The following is a 14,523-nucleotide window of genomic DNA, read 5'->3' as shown; positions in this document are numbered from 1 at the left end:
GCAGCGATTTTAATACATGCGCTGTGAAGAAGAGTACACTCCACCTGTGAGACAGGAAGTCTTCAGAACAAGTCAAACCAAAACAGAACTGACAGCTAATCTAACTTCAGTCTAACTTGTGGAACTGTTTTTCCAGCTATTTTCTATCAGCGTGGCCGGGACGAGTTAAGCTACTAACACCAGACAGATCATCAGTCAGGCAGCCTGTTTTAAATTAGTTTGTGCCATGTGACGTAATACTTTTTCGCATGGAATTACAGATTGAACCACTAGAGGGCGACAGTGCGCTCTGCGGCTCAAACCATGGACTATATAATATATATTCTTTTACACTATAAAGGAAGGGAAGACGTCTTTTCTGATCAGTTGTCTTATATTTTTCTTATACTTTAACATCCACAAAAGTAAAGTTATCTTAATTATCGTTTTCTCTTTTTTAACATCTTTACTTGAATGCAAACTATTTCAACTCCTAACATTTTTTTGTTTTGTTTTCTTAATCTATGTGCACTTCAATGTATATAGTGCTATAAGCTATGTATGTTGTGCACTGCTTCAAAAACAAAACGGTTCTGTCTGTTGGTCATGTTTTGGTTCACTGTAAGAGGTACATAGTGGAAAATAAGTAAAGTCAAGAGGCTTTCATTATCATTCCATCTATGTACAAGTACACAGTGGAGCGAAATTACGTTCCTCCATGAACAAGGTGCAAGATAAAGAAATCGTATTAACATATTAAGAGCTTTAGTTTGACGATCCTCTTGACATTATATGAGAGCACTGACCTTTTAAAAACATACTTGTTTAATTGATAGAATATAATAGCAGGAAACGAGGAAATCAGGTCCATATTCCTTGGTGCTTAGACACATAGCAGTTTTAGCCAACCGCCCAGCAGAGGGCGCTACAGCCACGCTTTACGCCTAAAAAGAAGACATCTGAGCGGAACTTTCCAGCAACAACTTCCTGCTGGTTGAGGGGGTCTGTTTACAGCGTCGGAGAGGATTTCGTGTGTTTAACCGTTGTAAATTGGAGAATAACAGCGATGGATATTCTGAAAGCGGAGATCGCGAGGAAGAGAAAACTGATAGAAGAGAAAGAACTTGTGGATGTGAGTGCCAGAGAAGACTGAAGTGTCCTCCTCATGTTAGCCTGAACGGCGGCTGCGCTCCAATCCGCGCTCTAACAGGAGCCCGTTACTGTAGAACTTTAATCGCCGTGTTGATGATACCAAACCTCGTATACCACTGTAGCACCGAGTACAGCAGAAGGCGATACGGGTAACGTTACCTGGAAGGTAGAAAAGTACTGTAACCTGATCTAATGTGCTGCAGTTCGGATCGAGGCGGACTTGCCGTTCTCAGAAGACCATTCACGTTTAACGTTACTCAGACAACAGAGAAAGAAACCACGAATATGCGTTTAGAAAAGTCAGCTTCTGTTCGAAATTTTCCGTTCCGCCTTAAATGGTGCAGCAGTTACCTTCTGCGGACGCTAACGCTAAATAGCTAGGTTAACTTGTGGCCAGCAAGCTCGCCGAAGGAGAGTGGACTATATCAGTATGTTCCAGCTCTGGTCCTGGAAGCACACTGTCCCGTACATTTCGTGCTTTTCCTGCTTTAGCTTAAACACCCACTTCACCTCTGTAAGGGTTCTTAATGAGATGGGTTCAACTTCCTTAAAGCATATAACGTTTACATTTCTCAACCGATTTCAGTGACTCGTTTTTATATTCAAAGGTTTATGATCTACGTGGAATACAAAAAAGTTTTGTCTCCATTTACTCCGAATCTCGATAGTTATAATCGCTGAAGAGAGGAACGTGTATCAGCTTTAGGAACTGAATGTTGGGGAAATAATTAATTGTCATAGGGAATTGTAAAAACTCACGTTTATCAAGATATGAACTCGGTCTGTTTTCCTTGGTTAATACTTGTGGAACGAGACTGGCTTCTTATTCGACTTTTCGTTCCACCTTAAATCATGCAGCAGTCACTTTGATAGTGTGCCGGGGCCAGAATGTAACTGGAGTGCCATTTAAGGTGGAACGGAAAATGTGAATAAGAAGCTGGCGAATACGAAGCCAATTTCAGCTTAATTTTTCTGTCTGTGTCCCCATCATTTTAGGTTTTCTTGCGCTCCAGGTCAGAACACAGCTCAGTCACTATGAAATACTAAAACAAATAATTAGCTAGTGCATTATAAGTGCTAACTAATTGACTCGCTAGCGGAAACAAACATTCCCTTAAAGCTAACAAGTTTGGGAAATCTTAAGTGTGAGAAGAGTTAGCGTAGCTAGCCAGCTAACCGCAGTCAGATTTAAACGTAAGCTAAGTCGCTCAGCAGACACGAAAAGCTTGTCTTAAAAATTAGTTTGGATTACAAAAACAATATAAGTGAAAATCTCGATTATGAGCAGTTTAGTTTATAATATAAAGTCTTAGCTTTCATACCTAGCGTTACTGCTAACGCTAGCTATTAATAGACTGACTCAGGTGACCAAATGGTTAGCTGTCAACCTAATATTTTAATGGCCAAAACAACCAAAAACAACTGTACAGTCTTACTTGTGAAAGGTAATTCCCCAAGATCTGGTTTGAATTGTGCAACAGTTTGTACAGCCATAAATTACACACGATTTAGGCATCTTTTTCCAGATCAATCTTCTGAGAGTTATGACAAATTGACCGGACCAATATGGCGGCGACGTTGACGCGCTATTCAGTGGTAGATGCGGCGCCTACGTATATATGTCTGTGCTCATAAAACACTCATCGTCTTTATACTTGCCAGGCTATCGGTACTAAACAGACAGACACCACGAGCTGGCCATTCTAGTATAAGCAAAATCAGAATTTCTGTAATTTGCTAAGTACCTTTCTTGGTAGTTGTGCGGATGTCCAGTAAAATATTTTAAATACACAAAATAATGTACAGAAAATACAAAAAGATACAAAAGATGTGCAGTAGGAGTGTACACTTATAAAATACACATATGTACAGCTGTAGATGTTTAAGTCTATGGCTTGGGAAAATATTACTGTGTAAGTGTTGGTTGGTCTGTGTTTTAAGGCCTTTCGCTTTGGGTCTCTACTGAGAGGGAAAACACAAAATAGTAGCTTCATAAAGATGTGTTCTACTAGCAAGGCATATCAACAAGCTCCAGCTTATCTAACAGGTCATGTAGTAACATTAACTGTCATGACATTTCCAGGATTCAAAGAAGTACTTCAAGCGAGCTGAGCTTGCCCGAAAGGAGGAAGAAGACTACTACAAAAGATGTGGATACAAGGTTAGTTAATACTTAACATTACTGCTGTCTTACTAAACTCTCCCAGATAATCACCAATAATGATGAATTAGATGTGAAGTCCATCTCTGGCTCATAGTGTGGCTGGACGTCCTGACCTGTGCACACAGACTATAATGATTTGACTGTGTTCACTTAACTACTCTGTGTTCACTCACATTTTTCCCCTTTACAGCTCTTCCTCTATCATGCAGCATGTTTTCCCCTTTCTCTTTTGAACACTTTTCTCTTTATCTACATGAGTGTCTCCTGCGTGTCTGAGCTCATCTTCCTTTTCCCGCTCTCTTTGTGTCCTGTGTGTGAGTGTGCAGGTTGCTCATGAACAGCCTGTGACTCAGGTAGGGTGCAGACAGGCAGTGGCTGCTTCTGTATGCGACAGAATGCATGCCTCCACTCTAATGTCATTTTTGGACTTGAGCATGAAGAAAGAGTAGGCTTTGTTTAATTTTGTTCATGTTTGCTTTATTTAGTTAACTTTGCTTTCAGTGTCACACAAACCGATGGCAGCACTCTCTTGAAAACGTCAACTGCATTTGCTGTTTTGAGTAGTGTATTGGAATAAGGACATCTGTATTTCAGAGCGTTCTTGAGCAAAGTTACCTGTCCACATGTACGGAAGATAAGACTGCTGTCTGGTTTGTGTCATTCATTTTGTTTAAATTATTACGTTTTGAGTCAGCGGTGCATGTGCTGAGGACATGCATGGTATGTCAGCCGTATGTAATCCATTAGCAATAGGCCAATAGCATACTTTATACAAGCCACAGCATCACAGTGTGGCTGACATGTATATACATATTACTGCAGATATGCCACTGCTTTGTTAATGTTTTGATACAAAGTGTGTTTCCTTTTCCTTTGTCAAATCCTCAGCATTGTGATGAGCACTGTTCATGTTTTCAAAATAAGATGGTTTTTGTGTCAGTATGCATGGTCATACAAAAGGCTAACTAGCCAGCATCTTTTACCATAGCTGCTCTTGTCAACAAGGACCAGTTGCTGTTGTTGCGTCTTCTGAGATGCCCAACATCATGAGGTTTTAATTGTAATCTGTACTGTGACAATAGCATGAAAAGAAGTTACTGTACATATTAGTCATTTGTCCAACCTTATTCTGTTCTACATCCAAAGATGGATAAGAAGGAGGAGGAGGTCACCCCGTCCACTGCATCCAACCCTGTGTTAGAATTGGAGCTCACAGAGGAGAAGTTACCAATGACTTTGTCTCGACAGGAAGTAAGTACAATCATCGCTGTCTTCTCTTAGCCTGCTCTGTGTATTGTGAATTGCAGGTGTGTGCAAAATAAGGGAAGCAGGATATAAAATGCTCATACTTATTGGCCATTTTATCAGGTACCCTTACCATATAGGCGCACTCTGTAGGTTTTGCAGTCACTCACTGTAGCTGTTTGTAGCGCAGTTTATTTACAACCCCTCTACTCATTCATCAATAGAAATGGACCGCCACAGAGTCACTGCTGACCAGATATTTTTTGGGTGGTGGACCAAAAGTTGTAGTGGAGAATTGTCCACTCACTAAATATATCCAGCCAACAGTATTCTGTGCTCAGAAACCGACCACTGATGAAGTGTTAGAGGATGACTTGATACTAGGGATGGAACAAGGTTTTGGCCAGTGAAAATGGTCTGAAGTGGCACTATAGAGAAAGAAGGCCAAAAAAAGCAAAAAATCTACAATTAAGTGTCAGAATCTAACCCTAAATAAATAGTCTGAATTATGATGAAAATGAGACATGTTCAAAAGGAGTAGCAGCAAATCAACGGTAAAACCTGGTCCACTGCAGCTTTGTTCAGCACAGGACATGCTTTTTAACATTTACTGTTTAAATTCTTTAATGGAAATCGCAAAAATAGTACAAGGCCTTTGCACACTGAATGCAATGTGAAAATACAATACAAAAACATGAAATATTCAGACAACAAAAAAATAGGCAGAATATCTATCAAAAAACATATATTGGCAGAATGTATCGCTGCTGTCGCTTTTTCAGTTTTTGACATAATTTGAAAATACCTGTTGGCCTTTACATTGTACATAAATTTCATGATGAATGAACCAAAATAAACCACCCAAAATTGCTTGGAAAAAGGTCTGATTCCATTGACTTACATTAAAAGTAAAGTAGGTTTTCTCCTTCTCCTGTAAAGTTACCATTTTGGAGATATGAGGTTTGCTTCCGACAACAGCGAGATTCAACTATATTGAAAAAGGTCCTTTGCTCCTCATGAAACGGGCAAACTGTGACATTGTGCAGGATACTTTCCACTTTGGAAAAGTGAAAGGAGAACGGAGAGTTTCTCCACCGCATTTCAAGAGCTAAAACTTTGAGGCCTTTCACTCAGAACTGGGATCTAAGCTGAGTTTGAGCAGATTTTAGAGGTGCAGCTCCAAACTAAACATAGCAAATAAGACCCAGTCTTTTGCTCTCAGCAGAAAGGACAAATGGCTACTGTCCATTTTGGAAAAGCGTAAAGAGCTTCATCACTTAATTCAGAAGCTGAAACCAGAAGCTGAAGTTTTTCCATATTTAGCTTAATGTTTGTAGCTCAGTTTAAGCTGCTTTTGGGGATTCTGATCTTTCTGTCGTTGTGGAAAAGTTCTGTTTGCTGGATCTTGGTTGTCGTCATGCCATCAGCAGAGGCGACTGTGATTGTTCAAATTAATTTACTGTCATCCAAATAAATTGCACAAATAAATCATGTTCGTTGTGTAAAGGCTTTGACTCAGCTTTTGGTAATAAACTTTTTACCTTTTGTTTTGAAAGTTATTACTGTAAACACCTATAGAACCCATTTTTTTTAGTTTGTTTTTTGGTTGTGTCCTAAGTTTGTTTCGGTCAAGAATTTTCCCTTCCAGTCTATCATCACCTGATACAAATTGTGCAGCAACAGATGAGCTATAGTCAGAACCTAAGTGTATCTATATGCTGTATATACCAAATGAAATGGCCTATGCATGTTTCATGTGGTGTTACTGTTTTGTACACCCCAGTATGTGTTTTGTTATTACAATTATTATCTATCTGATAATAAAGTAAAATAAATTAACATGAGTGCATATCTAATAGAGTTTGCAGAAAATATGTATGAAGTAGATTTTACAAATGAATGTTCACTGTCCATAAATAAAAGCTATTTTGTCTACTTCCCTCTTTTTTGAGTCTTGCAACATAAGATAACACTCACAAACTGTTTCCATCCACTGCTCTTTGGCTAAATTATTTGTTGGTCCTGTATAACCTTTGGCTGTGTGCAGGTAATTCGGCGTCTGAGGGAGCGTGGGGAGCCGATCCGTCTATTTGGAGAGACCGATTATGACGCCTTCCAGAGACTTCGAAAGATTGAGATCCTTGCACCAGAAGTGAACAAGGCAAGATCACCTTTTAACTTAAACAGCTCCTTAAGAGATGCTGTTAGTATTAAATTGAATGTCTTAAGACTGACTGACTGTTTTTGTGTGTAGGGCTTGAGGAATGATTTGAAGGCTGCTATGGATAAGATTGATCAGCAGTACCTGAATGAGATTGTGGGTGGTCAGGAGGCAGGAGATCTGGACACACAGCATGATCTGAAAGTGCATGAAGAAAACACCACCATCGAGGAGCTTGAGGTAAACACAGCAGTGAAGTGATTTTTAACATGGTGAACTGGATGGTTGAGTGTCAACGTAAGATGGAAACCAGCAGGTGGTGCTGTGGTGTAACTCCTGAAAATTAGCAGTTACATTTCAGTATAAAACTGCATTCCAGTATCAGTTTTGAACATCATCTGGTATCTTGCCTTGTTTTTAATTTTGATTTATTTTCATATATTTTGATACATTGTTAGATTTTGATGTCACTTACATTTTATCTCGTTTTAACTCTTGCAGGCTCTTGGGGCGTCTTTGGGCACTGGAGATGACGTAAGGGATATGGACATCATAGACAAAGTGCTGCGGGTATGGTATACTGCGTGAGTGGCTGAGGACACATGAATATGTGTACCAGCACATTTCTGGGCTGTAATGAAAGTTTGTTAGATATAAATTATACAGCTGGATGTTGAGTTTGTTTTTGTTTGTGTGTGCAGTTCTTACTGGGTGTGTGGGCCAAGGACCTAAATGGCAGAGAAGATCATGTGAAGCGCAGTGTGCAGGGAAAGTTGGCCAGTGCCACACAAAAACAGACAGAATCTTACCTCAAGCCTCTCTTCAGAAAACTACGCAAGAAGGTACGTAATTTTTATGTTCTGTCCTCTAAGATTAAGAGAGATGGAGTTCACTGGGCTTAATTTTGTCCCTCTTGTTTTTTAGAACTTGCCTGCAGACATTAAAGAGTCCATCACTGACATCATCAAGTTTATGCTGGAGAGAGAATATGTAAAGGTAGGTGTGGTATTGTTTGTGAGAATTGGATTAATCTCAAATAGTCCTTAAGGAAGTACTTTGTATGGGACAAAGCAGTTGTTCCTGATGCAGGTGAAGAAAATTCTGAAACCAGTAAAGCTCACTTATTTATTCTGTATTATTTGCTCAAATAACATGCCTTACACAAAACATGATAATTGAACACTTTAGTAGCAAGAAGGGTTATATGTGACTGTTACTGCTAAACAGCTGCAACTACAAGCCCTTTTATTTTATTACTCATGATCTGTTGTTGTCTGAATGACACACATTAAACAAACCTCGGGGTATTTCATAGCAGGATTTCTCATTTAGCCAAATAACTTAAGCCCAAAGATGAGCACTGTCCAATAGGAATGTCCCTCAGCTCTTTTCCAATTTGACAGGCTTGTATTTAGGCTTACATTATCTGGCTAAATTGAAAATCCTGAACCCCGTGAACAGTTTCCAACACACAAACTGTTGAATTGTTTTAAGGCATGCTGTAATTCCAGTTCGCCAATTCTTAATGATCTTTATGATGAGTCTTAATGATAGCATTTGAGTATATTCAGATAAAGTAGAATTTAATTGTGTGTATTCTTTGCGGACAGGCAAACGACGCATACCTGCAGATGGCGATAGGGAATGCTCCATGGCCTATCGGTGTAACCATGGTGGGCATTCACGCTCGTACTGGTCGAGAGAAGATCTTCTCCAAACATGTTGCTCACGTTCTCAACGATGAAACCCAGAGAAAGTACATTCAGGTTAGTACTTAATGGATTGGTGTCTAAGTGTGTGTTTTGATGGTGTAAGTATGTCATGTTGACATGTTTCCCTCTCTCTTTCTCCCCGTCTACAGGGTCTGAAGAGGTTAATGACGATCTGTCAAAAACATTTCCCCACAGACCCTTCAAAATGTGTAGAATACAACGCCCTCTAACTATCCCCCCGTACCTCTTCATTTTGTAAATAACATATCTGTTGTAAATATTACAGTATTAAAGTCAAAATAAAAACTTTTAAATAAGAACACCTGTACTGGTCTGGATTTTTCTTAGCAGAATATGAAGTGTTAACTGGACCCACAACTTGAACATTTTGGACTGTGGGTTTGTGTCTATTCAGTACATAGTTTTACAAATACTACTGTACAAAAGTCAGAGACCAGCCTTTATGATTTTAATTTTCAGATGGTCGGGACAGCCTTAAATGATAAATTATTGATTTTTCAGGGGATATTACTGAGGAGATTACATGTAAGATGATCCACTTGTATAAAGAAGAGTAAAAGTCAAAGGAAAATAAGAAGGGGGAGGGGGGTGTTTCCAAAACTGAATGAATTCTTTTTAGAGATATACAAAAAAATTGGACTCATAACAACCAAGACCTGGTAGACCACCACGCTCGTACATCATCAGATAAACAGTACTTAAAGCTTTTATCTTTGAGAGGAAATCCACTCTTGCTTCAGATCTGAAAAAAGAACATTTGCAAATCAATTGAGCTGCTGGTGTTCTCAGAACAATGTACTGGAGTGTGTTTGGGAGTACTTGGCTCGAGAGAAGCAACAAAATGCAACCAACTCTTAAGACTGAACTGTGGAGTTCAGTGGAGAAAAAATATATCCCTGCTGATTTCTTTGAAAAACTGAAAGCAAGCATCTTGGAAAAAAAGGCACAGTAAAGGCAAAAAAATAAAGTTTTTGAGGGTTATGTGTAATTTTCTTCTGTTTTCTGCTTTTTGTGATGCTAAAAATGAATAATTTGTGCTAAATGGCTGTTTGACTGGAACATAAATGTAAGGAGTGCCTTTGACTTTTTGCAGTACTGCATATCCAGTTCACCTTTTCAGAATAGTGTAGCTTCAGTGGAGTTGAAGAGTTAGCACAGAGAAATGCGATACAGTCCAGTTATGGATGAAAGCCCTTAAGAACCCCTGACCTCTGCTGACTCATTCACACGCTTGCTCTAAAGACTGGATTCTTTGAAATTTCTGTCATTCCTGAGCAATTTTCCCACAATGGGACAGGAAGTGCCAAGTCACAGTCTTCCTGTGACTTCCTGCTCTTGGGACAATAGACTCAGATGATAAACAACAAAAACCCTGTTACAAACCCTTTTATGTTTCTGTGATGAATTTTATCAGGTCAGCAGATCACACAGTCAGTACTGTGTGTGTGTTGTAATACATAAGCTCTAAATACAGACTACAGGCAGTAACTTTAACCTGCAGACTGGACTGTGTAGCACAAAAGCTGAGGATTTCGCATGAATCGTTTCTCCGGCTGCTTTTAGATTAATTCTTCAGAGTAGTGTTTCTCAACTCCCCTGGAGGTCCCCAGCACAAAGCAGGATTTCTTGCTTAGCCAACTAACTTGAAGCTTAGTTCATTCTAGCCCTGGATTTTCTGTCTCATGATAATGGATAGGTTTTACGGAGCTAAAAATGACGTTAATGTCGTTTGCGGACATGAAGAATATTGTTAGTGTAGAGGAAGCAAATCTACATGAATATTAAGAATGTACATCAAGTATCACTCTAATAAGCAGAAAAGCTGTGGCAGTGGCAACCATGTTGGTTTTTACTGTTATAAATGCTTTACTTTATGTATACTTACACAGATGTTTTTCCTTCTTTGAAAAATATTTTTGAAAAATAAGCTGCTTGCTTCGTCATGTTTCACACGATTGGCTTTGATCATAAATGTCAGGCTAAAAACCTGTTAACTGTCAAATTTGTGATTCAGCTATAATGAGTGTGACGAGTGTAGGCCCACATCCGACCCTTGCAGCTTAGGAGGTTTTAATCATAGTTTGAGTATTTTGATATTTGCATTATATTTACTTTTTTGCTCTGATGTAGTGTTTAAAGGTAGTAAACTACCTGTCAGTCTTTATGACTCTCATAAACAAGCACTTAATTCTTGGAAGACCACATTCAAGCATAATTTGCCCCCCAATTCATGCATGATCATCATATAACAAAAATTGTTTTTATTTCTGATCTATTGAATGGACAAAGGGACTTCAGTTCCTTTGATAACTGTGACATTGAATGGGGTAAATATTTCTATGAAATATTATATTAAGGTAATTGTGGTTAGTCTAGAACTTTTTTGAAGCACATATAACTTATATGGTTCCTTGTCAAACCGTCTATCATTACTTTCAGTTAAGAGGGTCAATATATTTGAATAAAAAATGCACAATGACCTTACCAGGAAGGCTGTAACTTCAGGACATAACAGTATGCGTAGAATATTATAAGTGAAGGTTTTTATACCCAGATGTAAAGATGAGAAGACTGCATCACTTACATTTCTTGTCCCCATGAAGAGAGAATTTTAGGATTGTACACAACCGTTATCCCTGTAATGTTTTGTTATGGTGTATGTTCTTTTTGTAAAAAGATGAAATTATTCAACATTTTATAGCTGTCCTCACTCACAAAACTTTGTATAGAGATAGTTTTGTTATCTCTGTTTTTAAAAAATCTGGCATGCAGATTTTTAGTTTAGTCTCAAAAACACAGACCTTGATAATGCCACAATATTATGTCATCTAGAAAAATGTCATTCATGAAGTCTAAATGAGTTCTGAATTGTAAGTTCAGACTTTGCTGTTGTAATATAATGTCCATATTCTATAGAAAATATGTTAAGGCCATTAAATAGTAAGGCTGCTAACACATACAACATACTTAATATCATTATAAATAAAGTATACTTTCTGACTTTGTAACAGTATACCTGTATGATGTAATGTCTGTTGCCCATTTTTTATGTATGTCAATATGTTCATTAATAATAATAATTAGAAAATAGTTTCAGTATCTAAACCTGGGTTAACAGAGAAATGTCAATATGTTAATAATAATAATACATTGTTTCAGTATCTAAACCTAAGATAGATAACAGAGATAGCGTCTTAACCACCTTTGTAAAACGAGGTAACCACGGTTCCATTTGTAAGGATTGGTGAAGCTGAAACTTAGGAACACTGGTTTAGTGAGAACATGTGCTTTCCTGCTCCCAACACACCTGATCCATCTAGTCAGGTCATTAACAGCCTCTGCTGAGTTGAAGTGGGTGTGGTAGAGCAGAGAGAACAGTAGAATGTGCAGGAGGTAAGTGTCCTCCAGCACCAGGGCTGCCATAGAGAACAAAGCTCTCATACTGAGTACCATCAGGTCCAACACTGGGTCTTCTCTATAGGCCTCCATCTTCCAGCCAGATGCTCTTAAATTATTAACAGTCCTGCGTCTCTGTCATTTTACACACACATCCAGAGGCCCTGATGTCATGACCTTCCTCCTGGCTGAGCTTCAGCAGATCTCTCTGAGGGTCCGAGAGAAAGCCCAGACTTCAGCTCGCAGCAGCCCCTCCTGGAGTTTCCATGGTGATCAGAGGCCGGCACCTCTAAACATTGTGCTGTGAAACTTCCACATAGGAGGAGGAAAAAAACTATACTTTCACACACCGACACATCCACACATTCCCTGAGAAAGCATCCTTACACACTTACACTGCATTCTCACGGCATGTGGGAGTAACACACATACACTTGCGCTGCATGAGGGAATAACAACTTCCAGCTGCTGTCGAAGGCCGGAACGAAACACTGAGCAGTGCCCCAGACCCTGCAGGGTTGCTACGGTAACATTGTTCAGGAAGAACTAGGCTTTATTAGTACGGAGCAGAGTGTGCGTGCAGAGAGTAGCTATCAGAGACTGGATGAGCTGCGTTTTGGAAGCTAAGCGTGAGTCATACATGCTGATTATACTTTGGCTGTGATTCTTTCTGACTTTCAGCCTCTGGAAAAATCACTGTTCCAAAGTACCAAAGTAACGGAAGAGAAACCTGAACTGCTTGCCCAAAATATACAGTGGGCACACAAAAACATACATGTCCATGTCATGTTGTGCAAAAGTTCAACATCCTCAGTCAAATGGTCATGTTTTGTTGATTTTCTCAGTGTAAATGAGTTAACACATCCTCTACAGGGAACAAATTTAAACATGGCTTGACTAACTTAAGAGAAAAAAGGAAAACATACAATATAAAGGGTGCCATAATTTTTGCACAGGCCACATTTTATGTTTTTTTCCCCCTCAATGTGTTAAATCCAGCAAATAGACAATGACTGTGCATTAAAATGTGCAGACGTGTGTTCCCCCATAAAGGATGTGTCTGTATTTTCCTCACCAAAACATCAATTGACCAGGGGCGCCCAAAGTTTTGCATACTGTACTAGTCGAGTCTCAAACACAACCTTTCGGCTGATGTCCAAACCAACAGTGGTCAGACCTTCCAGTGTTTACTCTTCCATGTTTTCCTGTTGTCAAGGGAAACACTGAGCCATTGTCTGGGGTGAAAACATCCTTCTGGAAGTCCAGTTCACACAAACACCCAACAGAGGATGACGAGAAGTTTGTTGAACAGAAGAACAAGTGTGAAGAAAGAAGAGACTCAGAAGGCTCATTGCATAACTGAGTGAAGCAGGAAGTGGTGTTAAGTTGAGTGGAATCCCACTGAGTTGTTAGAGCTGCTGACCACCATTGTCCTCATAATGACACTCACACCTGCAGGGATGACAAAGCCACAGTGAATTCACATGGATGTTGACTATTCTCCATAGTTGCTGGAAAGATTTTCAGGGGAAACAAGATTTAACTATGTAACTCAGAGCTAACTGAGCTAAGTAGTTTCCTTACTTTTTAAAATTGAATTGAAGAATTTGATGTACTGTGCAAAGATTTGTTAACATTTTTAAAAACACTGTTCATTCCCTGTTTCATGCAATGCATATATGCAAACAAGAAACAGCTGGGTTTTAAATTAATGCTTGTGATAACGCCAACACAGAGGGGTCCAAACGTCTGACCGCACTGAAAATCTGGGATTATTTGTCATTTAAACCTGAAAATAAACAGGTCTTAGAATTTTAACAAAGAATTAGAACAAAGAAAAGGATATGATGAGTAAAATGAAGAAATAATTGAGATTCTGCACTATTTGTAGGTCACTATTCACATTTAAGCAAATTTGTGACACTGACCATGTTAAGGCCTTTGCAGAGAAAGGTCAGTGTCTTCCCTCCATTGAAGCACAAATTCACACAACTCAAAAAAATGTAAAATAGAAAGGAACAAAACAAGAACCATTTCTACTAGAGGTCTCAGAGTTTTGGACCTGCATATCACTGTTGACAGAACAAGAGCTAATATCTCCATAACACACTTTACTTTTAATGTAAGTCAATGGAGCCAGACTTTTTTCCCAAAAAAATTTGGGCCGTTTCTTTTGGTCCTTTCATCATAAATTTTACACACAACGTAAAGGGCATCAGACATAATGTTCAAATTAAGTAAAAAACTAAAAACAACAAAAATGGAGATACATGGTTTTGTTCCAACAGCAGCGATACATACAGTCATATGCATAAGTTTGAACATGAAAATAATATATCCTCTACAGGGAACACACTTAAATTTGCTTTTTTCTGCAATTTTTAGTGTACAGTTCTTATTTAAAATATAAAATGTGCCATAACTTTTGCACAGGCCAAATTTTATGTTGATTTTTTGTCCAATATGTTAAATTCAACAAATAAACAGTTACTGTACATTAAAATGTGTAGAAGTGTTTTCTCTGTGGAGGGTGTGTGCTTGTTTTCGCTTAGAAAATCAGAACAGAGGTGCCTAAACTTTTGCATAAAACTGTGTATGCATATTTCACAAAGCTTAAGTCTTTAAGAGTGCTGGACGTCTAAAGCCTGTGTAGCTTTATGTTGGATTGTGCTGATTTTGCCATTTTAAGAACG

At 38.8% G+C, this 14,523-nt stretch overlaps 1 protein-coding gene across 2 annotated transcripts; it reads left to right on the top strand.

Moving 5' to 3' along the window:
- The first annotated feature begins 940 nt into the window (after positions 1-940).
- On the top strand, positions 941-8,733 carry prpf18 (PRP18 pre-mRNA processing factor 18 homolog (yeast)). 2 transcript variants are annotated; one of them, XM_036585506.1, is made up of 11 exons: positions 941-1,111; positions 3,215-3,292; positions 3,622-3,648; positions 4,442-4,546; positions 6,588-6,701; positions 6,795-6,941; positions 7,203-7,271; positions 7,403-7,543; positions 7,626-7,697; positions 8,312-8,467; positions 8,563-8,733. In XM_036585506.1, exons 1-11 carry the CDS (start codon positions 1,046-1,048, stop codon positions 8,641-8,643), a joined length of 1,056 nt encoding a protein of 351 aa, XP_036441399.1. In that variant the 5' UTR covers positions 941-1,045; the 3' UTR covers positions 8,644-8,733. The 2 variants fall into 2 exon arrangements, with proteins under 2 accessions (XP_036441399.1, XP_036441400.1); XM_036585507.1 differs by lacking the exon at positions 3,622-3,648 and having other exon boundaries at positions 8,563-8,707.
- The last annotated feature ends 5,790 nt before the right edge of the window (positions 8,734-14,523 follow it).

Source organism: Colossoma macropomum, unplaced genomic scaffold (genome assembly GCF_904425465.1).
Source record: "Colossoma macropomum unplaced genomic scaffold, Colossoma_macropomum, whole genome shotgun sequence".
Classification (NCBI taxonomy): Eukaryota; Metazoa; Chordata; class Actinopteri; order Characiformes; family Serrasalmidae; genus Colossoma; species Colossoma macropomum.
This window is presented reverse-complemented; position numbering and strand designations above follow the sequence as displayed.